This window comes from Zonotrichia albicollis, chromosome 1 (assembly GCF_047830755.1).
Source record: "Zonotrichia albicollis isolate bZonAlb1 chromosome 1, bZonAlb1.hap1, whole genome shotgun sequence".
Lineage (NCBI taxonomy): Eukaryota > Metazoa > Chordata > Aves > Passeriformes > Passerellidae > Zonotrichia > Zonotrichia albicollis.
Genome location: NC_133819.1, coordinates 150,752,653 through 150,769,955, shown reverse-complemented (window position 1 = coordinate 150,769,955; position 17,303 = coordinate 150,752,653). Strand labels below are relative to the sequence as shown.

The window sequence follows — 17,303 nt, the reverse complement described above, 5'->3', positions numbered from 1 at the left end:
ATTTTGAATCAGTGTCCTAAGGAAGGAGTAATTTTAAACCTTTTTCATCTTTCATGGCGTTGACTTTATCCTTCTCTACAGTAAAGTGTTCAAAAAGTAAATGGAAGGAAGTGGGAGAAAGATGAGCAGCTTAGTCCACCCACAGGGAAATCTGCTGCAACTTTTATGCCTGAAAACTAATACAACCCATATGGGTTTAAAAAATGGCCAGTCTTTATTTAGGGAATAATAAAATTAAAGTTTAGTTTGTGTCCCTTATAACATCTGTTGTCTTACCAGCATAGGCTGGGAGGCTGCACTGCTGCCTGCTCTGCTGCACAGCATCACAGGATCCCTTGGACAGGGGGCTGTGGGAAACCTCATTAACCCTGAATTCCTCCTGCTCCCTCCCAGCACCCTGATCTGTCCTGCTCCCCACCTCACTACTGCCAATAGGTTAAGATTTGAAAAGAAAACCAATGAATTCTGTCAACTACTATTTTGAAATGTAGCTCAGATGATCATAAAGCTAAACAGGTGACTGTGGTTCAGAAGGTCACAAAGTTTTGTTTTAAAACTCCAAATTTTTTGGGAATATCCAAGATTGTCCTACTATTAAGCTCACCAAATGGAGAAATATAACAATAAATTCAGTATTGGACTGATTTTTGCCAGAAGAATATCTTAAGCAGAGATCCTGAGCAGTTTATAATCTAGAATGAGTTTATCTAAGTGCTCTCTGTCTTTCTTCTTCAGGAGAAAAATGGCCTCATGTAGTCTGGAGCATGGAATTAGAGTTTGCTCATATTGCAAAATCTAAAATGAATGCACGGAGGTGATGCTGCCTCTCAGATGTGCTGAATCATTTCTGTTGAAAAACTGGGCTTGGATTTTGATACTTAAAGTAAAATATCATTTTTCTTTCAGTTCTGCCTGTCAGGATGCTCAGAGTTAAATAAGAAAGACCATCTCTGGTGGCAGGATAATGATGGCAGAGTTTCTCAGTCTCAGAGATCTTTGGAGGTCCTGGAGCCCATCACCCTGTTCTCATCTGAGCCCTTTGGTAAAGGGTGTTCAGGGGGAAACTGAGCCAGAGGAGGGGTGGGTGGAGCAGAAAGAGTTCCTTGGGGGCAGGGGTGACAGATTTAGACACCAGGTAATCCAAGGCAGATTTCCAAACCAGCCTTAGCAAACCTGAGTTTAGAGTAAGGCAGAGGTCAGGAGTTGACATTTTGGATTTGTTATAATTACAGTGTACCATTTTTCAGTAGTTCCTGTGAACAGAGATGATGTTTGTTTGACTTTGGCTAAGAGTAAACTTAGGTAGATAATGTTTTCTTTTCCACTTTTAAATAATGCATATACCCAAAGAATAATTAGAATATTTAGGAAAAAGCTCACACAAAGAACTAACTTGAGGGAATGAGGATGAATGAAGATTACAGTGCAGTTAGAGTGTCTGGACAGCAGGTTTGGGGAATTTTGGATACTAACAAGGAAAAGCAAATTAATTCAGATGCAGAAGACTGATCAATAAACATGTTTTAATTTTAGAACATTCATCAGCCACTCTCAGCTTTGTGGGCTGCAGTTGTCATGGTAGAAAGCATTTGTGGCTTTACCAAAAAAATCCTGCACTTTTTCTGAGGGTAAACTTTGTTTGACAACTTTCTTTATCAGCTAGATGAATGTAATGAACTCTTCTTCCATCTCCTACAGGAATGTGCAGATCTCCTTCAAAACATTGCCTTTGTTCTTCAGCTTCTAGAAATTACTAGAGTGATAAACAGTAGCCCATAAAGTAGTTAAGACTGTGAATTATTAAATCCAAAATAATAATAATAAGCATCTCCATCATCATCACAGAACACTTGAGGTTGGAAGGGACCTTCAGGATCATCTCCTTCCCACCCCCTGTTATGGACACTGTCACCTCATACCAGACCAGGTTGCTCAAAGCTCCATCCAATCTGGCCTTGAGCACTTCCAGGGATGGGGCATCCATGATTTCTCTGGATGTGTCTCACCATCCTCATAGTGAAGAATATCTTCCTAATAATTAATTTAAACACATATTCTTTCAGTTCAAAGCCATTCCTCCTTGTCCTATCACCATGTGCCAGTGTCAGAAGTGCCTCTGCAGGGACTGGAAGGGGCTCCAAGGTCTCTCTGGAGGCTTCTCCAGGCTGAACATTCCCCACTCTCTCCTGTCTCCAGAGCAGAGGTGCCTCCAGCCCTGATGCTGCTGTCATGGCTGTGCTCTGGGCTGTAGCTCTTGGTTTTTGTTCTAACAAGTGAATGTGCTGCTCTTTTCTCCCTTGGAGGAGATCTCTCTTGCTGTTCTGTTCATCTGGTGGCTGAGGTGTTGCTGGAGAGGAGCTGAAAAGCAAATTTCTGTTCTGCTCTCCAGCACTACCCCAGTGCCAATCTGTCTGTTTTCTTCACAGTTTCCAAACCCTGAGTTCAGTTTGATTTCTCAGCAGAGTGGAACTTGGACAGGTATTCCCTGTTTGGTTCTGTCCTGGTCCCCTTCCTAACAAAGCTCCAACTTGCCGGCCAATTTGATCAAAATTTGATGAATAGAGATATTAACTGATGTGAAAAAAAAATAGTTGAATAGCAGAGAGTTCCTAAAGATGGCATTTACTGAGGGAGAAACTGGGGTCAGTTCTGTGCTGATGAGATCTCTGGGACACTCCCAGGAGCTGCAGCTCCATGGAGAAAGCCAAGGTTTGCCAGTTTGTCTGACGGGCCTGATCTTTGTTTTTGTTTGGATAAGCTTAAGTGGAAAAAATCAGACAACCTTTTAAATGTGTCACAATTGTGAAAAACAAAACCCTGCTGTTTAACCCTTTGTTCCCCAGAGCTTTTTGATTTTTGAAGGTGACATCAATAGGAGACAGGCTCAGCACCACAAAGAAAATTTGAAAAACTTAACACCTTGATACAGTTTCAGAAAATGCTTCTGACTTTTTTCCTCCCCTCTTGCTTTTCAAAAGCTGATGCTGATAATCAGTAGTCTTTAAAAGCAAGCTGATATTGAGCAACCAAAATCATAGTCATAGCAGAAGAGTCTTAACTTGAATTTCCTTGGGGCAGAATGCCATTTCCAAGCTGACCTTGGCCTGTCTGTTGTTATTGGGGTAGGCAGAATGTGTGCTGAGGGAAATGGTCAATGCTTCTGCATATTCTTAGTAAAAACTTATGCATTATTCTTTTTCTAGAAATACTTTTTTATGTTTTTCTTTCATGTCTGTTATCATCATTGCTTACACAGAGACAGCTACACACATACTATCAGTGTGTGTCAGCAAATGCATCTTGCACAACCAGAACCAACGCTCCTGTTCCACAGCCCTAATTTCTGACAGATGTTTCTTACCTCAGTAAATGCTCTAATCTGATTGGCATTACTTAAAACAGATTACTTGACATAAATGCTGCTCAGATACCTCCTTGAGGAGCAGTATTTATAAAATGTTGTAAATACTCTGTATATTGGAGATGTATTTAACTTCTCAGGTTTGTTTTCTTATTTTGTGCCTTGTCTGCTTCCTCCCTGCAACTTGGAATTTTGGGGTTTCTGAACATCTTCAGAACATAAATTTTATGCTTTTGGTGTTTTTTTTTTTTGTTTTGTTTTGTTTTTTTTTTGTTTTTTTTTTTGTGGGCAGAAAAAAATTATCATGTTATTTGAAAGAAGAGAATGAGCATATGTCCACTGTGTACTTCTTATAATAACAAATAGATATTAAGTATTTTTTAAAAAGCATCAAGGAAGCACTTGGTTTAAGTGAAAAATATATATTCAGGGTGTAAAATGTTGGACAGCTTCTAAAATTGAATTTTAAAAATTATCATGTTATGAAGTGCTTAGTTTTCACCTTCATTTTGTAGTCTAATAGAGAAACAAGAATTTATGTCCTTGAGAAGAATGAATATAATACTGGTATTATATGAGCAGGCAGTATCTCTTGACACTTGGATTGATAATCTGTATTAGCCTCATCTAAGTGTAAAGAATACAGAGTCCACACATTCTGTTTATTAAAACTGTCCTTGGCAATGCACTTACCAGTTGATATTTAAAGGGTTTTGTTTTCATAAATAAAATTTAATTTAGACCTTCCCCTTTTTACTTCTTGATATTTTTTATCTCCTTTTCTGGAAAGCAATTTCTTTTTATGGAAGAAACACGTTTGAAAAAATATATTTTACACCCTAGAGCACAGATCAAATAAATTTAAGGAAAACTGAAGAAGTATCTGCAGTTTCCTCTTTTGAAGGAAACAAGTCTGACTTGCTCAAGGTCACCAAGGGAGCCCGTGGCAGAGCTGGATGTGTAAAAGCAGATTTCCTGCCCTGCCAGCTGCAGCATGAACCAGAGAGGCACTGAGCCTGTCTGTGCCCCTTCTGTACCCACACAACTACAATAATTGGGAATTTAAATATTTACTGTAGCGTGTTTTGCTTTATTATTGAAGGTAAATATAATCGACCTTGTCACCAGAAGTGTTTGTCTGTCTGTGTAGCACTGGGGCTTGGAAAACTTTGTGGTGGGGGGAGGAAGGCACCCAGGCATGTCTTCAGTTCCCTTTGGCTTTCTTCAGCCCCAGAAAAAGCTTTGTGCCTGAGCAGTGATGCAGAACATCTGATGGGCCTGCTTGTGGCCTAATCTCTCTCTCTCTTTTTTTTTTTTTTTTTACCATAGAATATTTTTTCTCGTTTAAATAGAGAAGCAGACAATAGTTAAATGCAGTTACTGCTTCCTTTCTTCTTCTTTTTTTTTTTTTATCAAGAATTTTGACATCCACCACTAATTCTGCAAGGCCAGTCAGTGTATTGAGAAATGAGATGGCAGTAAAGAATGGTAATTAAACATATGCTGTAGACGAGTGCATGCTGCTACAAGTAGGCAGATAGGTTAAGTTGAAGTCTGCTGGCTTTAGATTAATTCCCTTTTGGTTCTAGTCTTGGATAAGCCTCACGCCTTACTGCTGAGGGCTGGGAGTGAGAAGAGATTACCGTGGAATATATAAAGAGCTTTAATGATAAGTGTGAATCTTGTTCCTGTTGATTTTAATAGGTGTTCTAGCTGAAACAGTTATTTATAATTTTTGTGAAATACTTTGCTGTAAAATGGATATTTGCTTTATTTCCATACACACATTGTGCCTGGTTGTGTGATTATTATAAACATTGGCTTCTGCAGTATTTATACTCACCATTTGAAAAGAAAACTATTTTAAGCAGTTCTGGTGTTAGGTGCTGCAAAGTTTAGCAGAAACAAAGGCCGTTCACCATCTGGGGTGAATGTTTGAGGTGACCTTTGCCTTCTGATGAGAAGCCAATAAAGAAGCCCCGGGTTGAGAGGGGGCTGGATGTGGCACTGAGGACTGGCGTGGGCTGCGATATTCATTCTTTAGGGCCAAGCAGCACTGCCGGGCTTCTTCCATGCATCATCTCATGGAGTGAGGCAAGTGCTGATGGAGCATGTCACCCCAAGTCCTGCTGAAGTTTGGGGAAGTTCTCCAGCGCTGTTAGGGAAGTTCCCGTGCACTTAGAGCCAAGTTTTGCTTTTAGGATGCCTGGTGTCGGTAAGCGGACACAGCAAATGTGTAAAAGCGGTGGCAGAACGCGGGTGCGGCAGGGAAGGGGCGGTGCGGGACCAGAACATCAGCGGCAGCGAAGCGAGGCCGCTCCGCGGCCGGGCCGGGCGGCGTTTCCAGCGCATTTCCAGCGCTCTGCCTCTGCGCACAGGCTGAACCGGAGCCGGCCGGGCGCGGGCAGCAGACGGGGATTAGCATATTAATGGCAGCCGGGTAATCGCCTCCCGCCCCTGCCCGCCCTCCTCCGCAGGGCTCACTCCGCCTCGGCACCGCTCCCGGCGAGGAGGAGGAGGACGAGGAGGTGGATGATGCTCCCGGGCGGGGGGAGATGAGGCAGCGGCGCGGCTTCCCCGCAGCGCAGCGCGCTGGAGCCCCGGGCGGGCCGGGGCACCGCGCTCCCCCCGCGGCCAGGTGAAGGCGCACCGCCCCGGGGAGGGCCTGGGCTCCCTCCTCTGCCCGGGATCCGGCGCGGCCAGGCGGCTCCAGCCTCCCCCCGCAGGAGCCCGGAGCGCTGAATCGGGACATTGTGTGCCGGAGCTGGCCGGCATCGAGCACGCTCCGTGTATGTGGCTGCTGGAGGTGGCCGGGCAGCAGCCCCCGAGGCGGGCAGGTGCGGGCTGCATGGAGAAAAGCGGCTGCAGCCCTTTCCCCATGTGCTGGGCTAAAGGTACTCCGACCTTTTATTTATATGTAACTGTGTGTATGTGTGTGTCTATATATCTGTATGCATTTCTCTCTCCCTCTTAATTTAACGTTTTACCACCTGTGGTTCTATGGTTTTTTCCCTCTCAAAGCCAAGCTAGAAAATAAATATTCTGGTCATGCGCTTGCAGTGCGGAGCTGCCCCTCTGCAGGAGCTGCTTCACCTGACAGCTGGGATGCTTCGGGTTTTGTAGGTTTGTTTTTTTTTTTTTCTCCCTCTGCCTTTAAGAATGATTTGAAATGAAAAGAGCGCTTGAGCTGTTTGGTTTGTACTTGCACTGATGTGAGGATCTGACGGCTTTGTTTGTGATCTTTGTATGTTTGAAGCCGCTGCGAGGGTGATCCTGCTTTCACTCACCTTTTAGAAGAAGTAGTTTTTAAGTGCCTGATCCTGATCGTAGGGAGCGGAAGACTCTCATGTTTTTACTTGATGTCTCTGAATTTGCCACCCCTCTTAGCCATCCCCAAACGGAGACAATAAGTAGCCACAGAGCATGAATTTATTACAGTGAGACGGTTGGACTTGAAATTGAGGCGTAACAATAGTTAGATGGACATGGGAAAGTCATTCACGTGATAATCTTAGTTTGCACCCCAAGACTTTTAATATTTACCATATTATCATCTGGACGTTACTTGTATACTGGAGTTGTGGATGTGACTTTACAGGGATTAAGGTCGAAATTCTATTAGTAGTTAAAGAATCAAATCTTCCTTAGATGGAAAACAACTGTAAAAAGTTGAATGCTGCTGGTTGTAAGCATAACCTTCCTCGTGCTTGCTTTCATTTCAATGTACTTTCTTTTTTGGAAGAGAAACTGGCAGTGAAGTATTGCGTCACCGTAATCTTGGATCACGGACAGCCAGTTACTTCGGAAGTACAGGGCAGACGTATCTAACTAAGGATTCGATAGGCATAGCTGAGTAGTTGTTTGAAAAAAACATTAAATTTATTTACAGTTTTTATTGTCTAGTAATTAGGAGGGCACACGAAGAAGCATTTAGCATTTTGTCTTGCCTGTTTTCTGCACCTTTCAGAAATATTCAAGGCTAAACTAATAATATGTCACACATTCACGTATTATACTACATAGAGTAGAATCGACTTAGAAATGGGAGAAGTGGAACACCACACCCTGGTTTCATGAAGTACAGAACCTGTCAGCTCACAAGGGAATAATATTTAGTAAACAATGAGTAACGGTAGCTGGAAACAAAGCTAATACAGAGTGTCCTTTGCTCTTAGTAAAACTTGTTTACCGTGAAGGGGTAACAACAATGCCAGATCTGTGTGTCATAAATTGGGTAACAGAAGTATTAGATGAAATTAGGATTCCTCTCCTTGGACTGCTGTGAGGGTCAGGATGAAGGTACCTCCCAGAAAGTAACTTTTTAAAGTAGAGAAGAAGAATCTTCTGAAAGCAAAAGCAAGCTTTTGCCATCTGCTGTTCAGGCTGCTTAGTATTGAGGTTTCAATTTCCCCCCCCCACTCCAGTCCCAGAGGATGCCCCAGCAGGGCTGGGGATGGCTGCACTGGGCCATGATAAAAGGTATTGATTCCCCCCCACCCATTCCAGCTACTGAAATGAATGAAAAATGATCCCACCTCTTCCTCTGGTCGCCTGTGTTCTCAGAACATGACTTCAGGGAAGATTGCTTGTCCATCCCCTCTGCCCCAAATCTGGAGAGCAGCCCTGTAATCTCTTGTTATTCCTGGTGGGGGAGAAGGGGAACACCAGGGGTTGCATAAGAGGACAAAGGCACCAGGATCTTCACAGCTGCCAGTTGTGATGATTTCTAGAAAAAGCTTCATCACAGCCTCCCAAAAAATAGGACAGATGAGAAATAGCTTGAGCTATATTTGTCATTGAATGGTGGCCATGCCTTAGTGGATGATTACTTTGTGTACTGCTCACCGGCTTAACCTTAGGGAAATGAGACGGATCTGGCCTACTTTGATAAGGGCTCTGAGATATCTGCAGTCCAAGAAAGGTAATATATTAATGAGAGAACCAGTTAGTTCTGATGTCTTTATTCTGCCTCTTTGGTTTTTCTGGTAAAGTGTCAGGTTACATGTAGCAAAAACTGATAAAACTTTTAAAGTATTTTATAATGTCTTAAAATGGGATCTTGATGTGTATGTTTTATTATCCATAACTTTCTAAGTGCTCTGTTCTCTTTTGAATGGGGCAGATTTAGCTTTCATTGTACCAGGTGTGATCTCAGCAAATGTTTGTTCTTTGAAAAGGCTTTGAAATATTTCAGTGAGTCTGTGTTCATACAGAGGTTTCACTTTTTTTTAGCGTTCTTAAATCTGAAATCGTCAAATCTTCTTAGCGATAGCGTGGGATGACCTAATTGCAGCCAATTCTGTGCCTCTGTCTGTAGGGCTGCTACAGAGAAAAAGATATTTACTTGCTTTAGAAAGTACTTGTGTGAAGCTGTGTTGTTGTTTTTTTGCCTCCTCTCCACATCTAAATCTAATCTAAGTAGTGTTACTGAATTGAATAATTTAGTCTTGGTATGCACACTCTGGATTTGAGGGTATTCTGGTGGGTGAATGAAGAAAAAGTGTGTACTTTGTTCTGGCATATTTCTTCTCAGTAAGTCTGTATTTCTTTATCAGGATAGCAGTAAGACATTTTTGGCTGCTTCCTCCCTCTCATTAAGTAATTTGAAACTTTAAATGTCAGGTCTTGTGGACTGATCATCCTTAAGCTCAGTTACAACTTCAGGGATGCTGAAGTGCCTGTCTTGATCCCTGAGCAGTCACCACTCCTTTCCCAGCTAAGTGCTGAAACTTTGTGCTGCTGTCATACAGGGCTGTTTCCTTTCTGCTTCTAACAGCAGAATAGAAAGTGATCATGGATCATTAAAGACTTTTCACTAACATCTCTGAAATTTGTTAAAATCATTAATAGTATAATGTATTACACTTCAACCTAGATACTTTTGCTGGTAACTTTTTTCTTGTGTTTCCTGTGAATTTTAACCTTACACAATAACTGGGTGAAATCAGTGTAAACGTGACAGCCAAGGGTAGCTGGGCAGCTCTGCTATAGGTCTGTGAATTATCCACCCCAAGGAGGAGGAAGTTGCTTGAATATCTTCCAGAAATGCTCTGTTTAGTCATTTATGAACAGTTAATTGATGTAATTCATTGTGTGCCATGTGAGTTGTTACTGCAGGGTGATCACAGTCCTTGAACTCAGCCATTCAAACTGACATGGAAAATCTATACTGGCTTAAAATAATTGAGCCAAATTCAGTCAAAAACCTACTCTTTAATAAAAGAAATATTAAAAATTTTAACCTGTGTTGTGAAATGTATTTAATCTGCTGGGAAAGAGTTTTGCCCTATTGCAGATGTTGCAATCTTTTTTGAAAGAGAAGCAGTTCCAAGTGAAATGTTGTGGGTTTGTTTTTGGTGAGCCCTGCTGATTGAGGGGGTGTGCTCAGATGGGACCTGCTGGTCATGTGTTGAATATAAGCAAGGCAGTTGGATGCATAAGAGAGGAGGTCAGAGCTGTTTCTCCTTCATCTCCATGTCATAAATCTCTGCTGTGTTGCTGACAGAGTGATAACATTCAGTCCAACAGGCCCTTAGGTTTTTATGTGATAGGTGATCACTAAGAGGGACACAGTCATAAAAAAATGGAGTAAGGGACGATGCTGTGAAGGTTGTAGGCAGGTAAATATTCTCTAAAGCAAGATATCCTACTTCTTTGATGCAGACATTCTATATATAACATAGAAATATAATTGTTCTTGTGTATGGAAAGGAAAAAAAGCCGTTCTGCTTGTGTGGGTGTGCTGCTGCATCTTCTCAGTGAGCTGAAGTGACTGGAGGGAAGCGCCTGCTCTTGCATTTCTTCTTTGCTCTATAGGTGTAGTTTTGGAGTAACATTTTGTGCTTTTCCCATGGTGTCTGAGGGGAAAACAACTGGGAAAAGTCTGGTTTGTCATTTGTCAGTCTGTTGTTGGCTAACCACGTGGGCTACATTGGCCATTTCCTTCTGAAGGGTAATGTTGCCTCAACTTTTGTTAAACTTAGTAATAACTTTGTAGCTTCTTGAGCTATGAGACTTGCAAACCATGAAAAGCATCTCTTCAATTCCTGTTTTTTGGGGAGGTTTTTGTAGAAAGAAGAAAAATAATGTTAATCTCATCAAACCACTAATTTCCAAGGCAAAAAGTTCATAGAATCACAGAATGGTATGTGCTGGTAGGGATCTTAAATATCTGTCTAGTTCCAGTTCCCCTGCCATGGGCAGGGACACCTTCCCCTGGACTGGATTGCTCAGAGTATCATATTCCTGATTTGCCTGGATATATTTAAAGGTGGAAAATAATCTGGAATAGCAGGGGGGGTTCCCTTCCAGTGTTCCAGCACAACGTGTGGTAGCTCAATATTCTTGAAAATACAGGAACTGTGCAGCTCAGGGAGTTTGCTGCATTCCCACTGGGGTGATTGTTCACATTCAGAGACGACTGGAATGGAAGATGGAGCTGGAGATATTCTTACAAGAAAGGAAAGTGATTGTTTTAAAGGGCTGGGGGAGCATTTGGTGTTCCATGGGTAATGGAGATGTGTGATCTTATCAATTGTAGCACCTGGTAATGAGCCAGTGAAGCAGCTTGGAATTAAATTCTGAGCTGCCTGGAACAAACCTAAACTTCAGTAAGGAAAACAAAATGTTTGAAAGATCCTTTTAAAGAAGCATTGGAAAACAAGTCTAACAGCAAAGTGTGGAAGTTGGAACCCAAGTGAATGTTGCATTGTTGGAAATGGTGCATTAAGCACAAAAGTTAAGCAGGAGTTTATAGCCCTAATTGCTTTCTTATTCAGTTTATATTTGAAATTTTTTTATCACGAGTCCCATTATGTGTTTGTGTATATTTATTTTTTGTATGTAAAATACATCTACAGACATGTGCATAATTTGATTTGCCCAGTTAACCTGGCAAGACTTGCAGCATTTCAACGTTAGGTACCAAAGATGATCTCTTATCTGCTTCTCTGTTTTTAGCAAATGCAATTCATTGGCCAGTGTCTCTTTTGGAAGCTTTTATTGGTGGGACTATGGTACTGAAATGAGCTTTTGTGACTGGTGTTGTATTTGTAAGAAATGTTTTAGGTTGTCTCAACCCTTCACTTGATGTAGTGCTGCTGAAATTGAACAGTTGCAAATTTGTATTTTGTAAAAATGTTGATATGCCAGCAAAGATGATGTACTTTTCATTAATTGTGTGGAAAAAACCCCTCACTAGTATTCCTAGATTCATGACCTGATATGGATTTGTTCATGGAATTATTAAAAAGTGGAGATATTACAGATTAATATACACTATAACAGTATAGTAGGGAAATCTGTACAAGCTGCTGAAATCTGTAACCCAGCATAACAACCAAAATCCAAACATAAGAAAATATCTTTGTAAATACTATATTAAAAGTTATAATATAAAATATTATAACTATAAATATAAAAAGTTATAATATAGTGTACTTAAGCTTCTATATTAAAAGAATCTTAAGTACAGGACATCATAAGAGTATTTGATTGGAGGAGTTACAGAAATATTGTATCATTCATGAAGATTTCATCATCATGCAAAAGCAATGAGATCCCTGCAGTATCTCCTGTTGAATCCATGTTGAGAAGTCCCAATGCCAGTTTTCCCTGCTGGGTTTGCAAGGACAGGGCTTGCCTGAGGTGTGGAGGTGATTGAGGTATGGAGGTCACTGGTGGTTGCCCAGCATGGATTTATTGGCATATGGAAAGAGGGTGGGATTGTCCTCTTCTGATATTTAATGTAGCTTAGCATAGATAGTAAGAAAAGCATTTCTGTGTGTATTCAATCCTGCTGAGTCATTTTATTGAAAATAACCTGTAAACAAACTCTCTTTTCCCATGTATTGATTTGATAACCCAGGTTTGTTACTTTGCCAGAAGGGAGATGGGTTAATCCTCTCCCCAAGCACTGTCACTGCTTTCTGAAGTCGTGTTTCTCCTGCCAGTGATTTCAGATCCATAACAGCAAGCACTGGGGATTTGTACTTTCTATTTAAATTGGAATCTGCAAATGAAGTGTTGTCCCTTGATTTACCAAGGTAATGTCTAAGGAGAAACAGCTTTTTCCATGGCCTGAGTCTCCTCATCTTGAGTAAATACAGGAGTAAAATCAGCGTGTGCTTCAGTTCTGCTGTGCCTTGGGACAGCAGCTCACAGCACCTGAGCTCTCCAGTGATGTCCTGTGCAGCATCACATCAGCAGGGGATGAGGGTAATGAACTCAACAGTGGCATTTTGAGACCCAAAGCTGAATTTTTACTTCAGTTGGCTGTGCTGTAGAAGTAAAAGTAAAGCCAGACGTTCCTCACTTGAACCATACCTCTTGATAAAGCAAAGTTAATCACCGAATTGCCAGTATTTTGAGTTTGGATTCCCATACTGTTTGAGTTTTCTCTTTTAACATCCATCTAGAGGTCATAGGAGCAAGGAACATTTCCATCATAAGTGATTGCAGGGTGAGTAATGGTCTGCAGTCCTGTTACATCTTTATTTCTGGGAAGGAACTGGGTGTGGTCTGTAGCTTCTTAGCTGATTTTGGAAGATAAGGGGCAATAGGATTGAAACTTCTCACAACCTTTCTGCTGATATGTGTGCAACTCAGCAATGATCTGTTCCTGCTGGTATGGGGAGATAGTAGGAATCATGTTCCTGAAATCTCAGTGTGTTCAGCTCAAAGGGGGTTTTGTCTCAGTCTGTGTCACGATGGTTGGTCAAGATAATCTGAAGAATTGCAACAAAGGTACTTTGGAGTCGAGCAGCCATTTCAATTTGATCCTAACAAATGATTCCCATGCAACAAGTTGCATTGCCAGGTACTTGAACAGCAGCTTTTTGTCCATTCAGGTGTTTGATTGCAGCAGTCCTGACTCATGCTGGCAGAATTAAAAGGTCTCTGATTTATGGTTCTGTAGAGCTGTACCTGTCAAATAGGAGCATGTGGGTGCTGCAGATATCCATCCCAGCCCCTCCCCAGAGGGAAAGGGTGACAGGAGCTGTGTATCTGTTCCCAGTTCAGGGCTGATTCCTGTGTCATGTTTATCATGAGAGCAGCAAAGAAATTAAGATTTACACCCTGAGCTGTTCCAACCAGTGTCCTCTGGCATGGAAATGGGATGGGCACATAGGGATGTGCCTGTCAGGTCAATAAGTTAATGTTTTATCAGCTAACCAGGTTCAGCAGAAGGTGGGCTTTTCTGCATGTGCTTCTGAAACTAAAATTAGGAGGATTTTGTTCTGGTTATAATTATGAGAACTTAGTGCCTGTGGTGTTCTTACACAGACTTGGGAGGATGCTGTACAACCACAGAATAGTTTGGGTTGGAAGGAATCTCCAAGGTCATTTCACTCCAACCCCCTCAGCCGTGGGCAGGGACCCCTTCCTCTGTCCCAGGTTGCTCCAAGTGCCATCAAACCTGACCATGAACACTTCCAGGGATGGGGCAGCCACAGCTTCTGTGGGAAATCTGTACCAAGGCCCCACCACCCTCACCCCAGAGAATTTCTTCCTTGTTCCTGTCCTTAAAATGAAACATTTGCCCCTTCAGTCTTCTACTTTTAGTTTTATATTTCTTAAATACATGCACGTAGTATTTCACATAGTATCTCATATAAAATATAAAATATATTATATACTGTTTTATAGATACAGGATATATAAACTGAATATATGAATACAAGGCATCATCAGGTCTTTGTTTGGAAAATATCCATTACTCTTGTTCTTTCCAGAGTAATTTTGGTGTTTGTATAGGTTCTGGTTTTATGTGATACTGAACAAACTTTTTGCTGGTTTTGGTTGAATTAATTCAGTTTTCCTGGAACAAACTATGTGACCTGTATTGACCAGTAGTTCGAAGTACCAAACTTGCACATCTGAATATAATTTAAATATCTTTTGTCAGTCTAGAGGTGCAATAAAAATGCTTTTGGAATAATGCTCTTATCTGCCACATCTCACTTCTCTTCCCAGCTCTGGCTGTGATACATCTGGGCAGTTTAAGTAATGTTCCACGCTGATGAAAACCAAGGTGTTGCTGTAGGAACAGGAGCACTTGCTGTGGCTGTGGCTGCCAAATAATTTCTGTGATAAACCCTCCTTCAGGTAGTTTTCTACTCAGAATTATCCTAGTCCTTAATTGCTGATGCTGAAATCAGTCTGGAATCTCTGAAGTTGTTCATTCCTAAAATTTAAAGGGATAATAATTGTGCTTTTTCTGTGTCTCCTCTGTTCTGGGAGGGAGCAGTGACTGTTGGAGATGGGAGAGAGAACTGTAAATGGGAATTATCCGAAATCAGGAACAAGCAGACCCTGGGTGCTCCTGCATACACAGCAAGGTCATGTTCACAATTCCTGTTTCATCCTGTAGGAAAAGCCAGGCAAGTTAAAACACACTTCATGTTTATCCAGCAGAGAAAAGCAATGGCAACCAGTCACTTCTGTTTAATCCAGATTTATCTCTAGTTTGTTTTTTTTTAATGTTAAAATCACAGCCAAGCCAAAGTAAAATAAACCACAGTGGGAGGGTTTGGGTGTAAATATATCAGGAACAAGGAAAAAAGCATCAAAAGGGGGGAAAACTCTCATACTTGAAACTGGCTATAAGATGGGATCAAACTTGGGTCTGTATTTGTGAGTTCACAGAGATCAGAAATCCTGGCTGAAGGATTTTTAAATCCAGGTGTCTCAGGTTACCTGTGTGGTTGCAAAGGCTTGTGCATCTTCAGAAGAATGAGAAATGAGGACAGGTTTGAAACTTGCAGTCACAAATCTTCTGTCGTTTTTCAGCATGGTATTGGGAAATTCAGGAAAGATTAGTATGAACACAGTACTTGGAGACATAAAATCAAGAGGGAGAACACCAAACCTCAACTTAAAATAGTTTATGTCTGCCAAGAATAATAATTTCATTTTATGAATCAGTCACTGATGTCTCAATCCAGTGAGTATTTTCCTGTTCAGTGGTAGGAACATAAACAAGAGGTTGTGATTTTTTGGAATAATGCTGCATTTTGGGAAGTGAGAGTCATTCCCTTTCCCTAATGTGGGAATTATCTTGAATTTCAGTTTTGTTGCTGTCTGTGGTACACGTGTTGCTTCAGCCCTACAATAATTGTACAAAACAATAGTTAATCTATAACTTTTTGTAGATTATTACCACAAAATTCTTGAATAGTTTTCCTTCTATTTTTAGGACTTTCCTTGCTCTGTATATCCAGTCTGCACTCACATTATTAATGCTGCTCCAGTTTTGTTGGAAATGGGAATAAAAATGTGCTGCTTTATTTCTTTTCTCTGCTAGGAGAAGTATCAGATCAGGCAGTGAGACTTGAGCTGTGCCCTTCTGTTCTCCCAAGGACAACCTCCTGCTCTGCAATAAAGCTGCTCATAAAATGTGTCCGTTGTGACTGACTGGGCAGATTTTATTGGGCTGGGTCCTTTCAGGTGCTGAATTCTTCCTCCTTCCTCATCCCGGAGCACTCAGCTGCTCCAGCACTCCTCACCACCACATTTGTGTATTCCAGTCTGCTGGAGATCCACAGGGGCGGGTGTTGCTTTGGATAATCAAGACCCTGCTGAAGGAGAAAAGTGGATCTGGAGCACTTTAGGTTGTGGATTTATCAGTTCTGGCCTGTATTTTCTTTGATATTGGTGGTACAGTGTAATGTGGCACTAAATTTTTGGATGGACTATTATTTTTTTGCCTTAATTATTACTTTGTTCTTTTTTCTCTTTCATTTCAGACCAGAGAGGTGCTGTTTGTTTTATCACTGTGAACTGTTTTCTTTAGCATGTAAGAGAAGATTATATAAATGTTATAATAACTTGATTTATAAGTTCAGAGCTTTCTGTCAAAACAACATGTTTATAGTCATACTCCCAGCCTAATTTGTTATCTCCCTTTAATCTTAATTTTCTTGCATTGAAACAAACATGGAATTTAAGCCTTTCCTGCAAAATATCCTATAAGAATTGACAAATTCTGTCCAAAATAATTTCTTTGTAAATGCCTTGTATTGGTGTACATCTTTGCTAAGTGCCTTTTAAAGCATTGAGATCAATCTGTATGTTTTATATATGCTGTACAGCAATATATTGTCTTCTTTAAATTAGACTCTGAAAGAACAAAACCAATTTAAAATTTATGTCTTACATCTGAAAAATGAGGAAAAAAAGTATTTAGCATTTTTTTCTGGGCATTTGTCCAGTTTCTAAAAGCAACAACTGATTTTAGGTTGGTTTTTTAATATCAGGTGACAGAACTTAACAATGAACTTAACACACACACACCAGGGAAATAATTAAACATTTTTCAAGTCCTGTCCTTTTAAATGCTATGACTGAATTGTGATAACCAAGGGAAGATGGATAAGAGATTACTTTAATAAATGACCTTGTATCATAAAAGTGAACTAAATAGAAACTGAACCAGGGTTGTGTTTAGTTTTGGTATTAGTTTTCTACATCTCCAAAATCTTTATGCTGTGGGTTTCTTTTGATTAATTAAAACAATGAAGAATCTTGAGTTGTCTAGTTTAAAAAAAATATAATTAGCATGCATTGATGTTGAGAAACGTCTTCCACAGTTTGAGTTGGCCCCAGAAACTTCAAATATGATGAAGAAGTTCTGAAATAAACTGAGTTTTCTGACCTCGAGTGTGGCAGGGGATCATTGCAGTGAGTGGGGAAATGGGGCTGGGCTGTGCTGCCAAACCCGCCGGGATCTGTTCCTGGAGGGATTTTTCTCTCAGCTTCGCCCTCTCTGTGCCTGTCTCACTTCTGCTCTGGGTCACAGTCTGTGTGACACAGTCAAGTTCTTGCTGTGGAAAATGCATTTTCCACAAAGAAGGGTGGAACAGGGATGTTTTCAGTCGCTGTTAAGTGATATCTTAAGTAAAGAATTAGTGTTGCCCATTAATGAATCAGAATTTGGTCTTTC

The 17,303-nt window shown here is 40.9% G+C and overlaps 1 protein-coding gene across 10 annotated transcripts in view; it reads left to right on the top strand.

The window, feature by feature from the left end:
- PTK2 (protein tyrosine kinase 2) overlaps window positions 1-17,303 on the top strand; it is a 189,087-nt gene that overhangs the window by 51,564 nt on the left and 120,220 nt on the right. For 4 of the 10 annotated variants that reach the window (XM_005479632.4, XM_074557634.1, XM_026790475.2 and 1 more), the window contains exon 1: window positions 5,660-6,255. The exons of 4 other annotated variants lie outside the window; for them this stretch is intronic. In XM_005479632.4, the coding sequence (XP_005479689.2) occupies window positions 6,153-6,255 (103 nt within the window). In that variant the 5' untranslated portion in view covers window positions 5,660-6,152. Of the gene's footprint in view, window positions 1-5,657; window positions 6,256-17,303 lie in introns of those variants that run through there. 2 more of the 10 variants (XM_026790465.2, XM_005479627.4) reach the window with 2 other exon arrangements.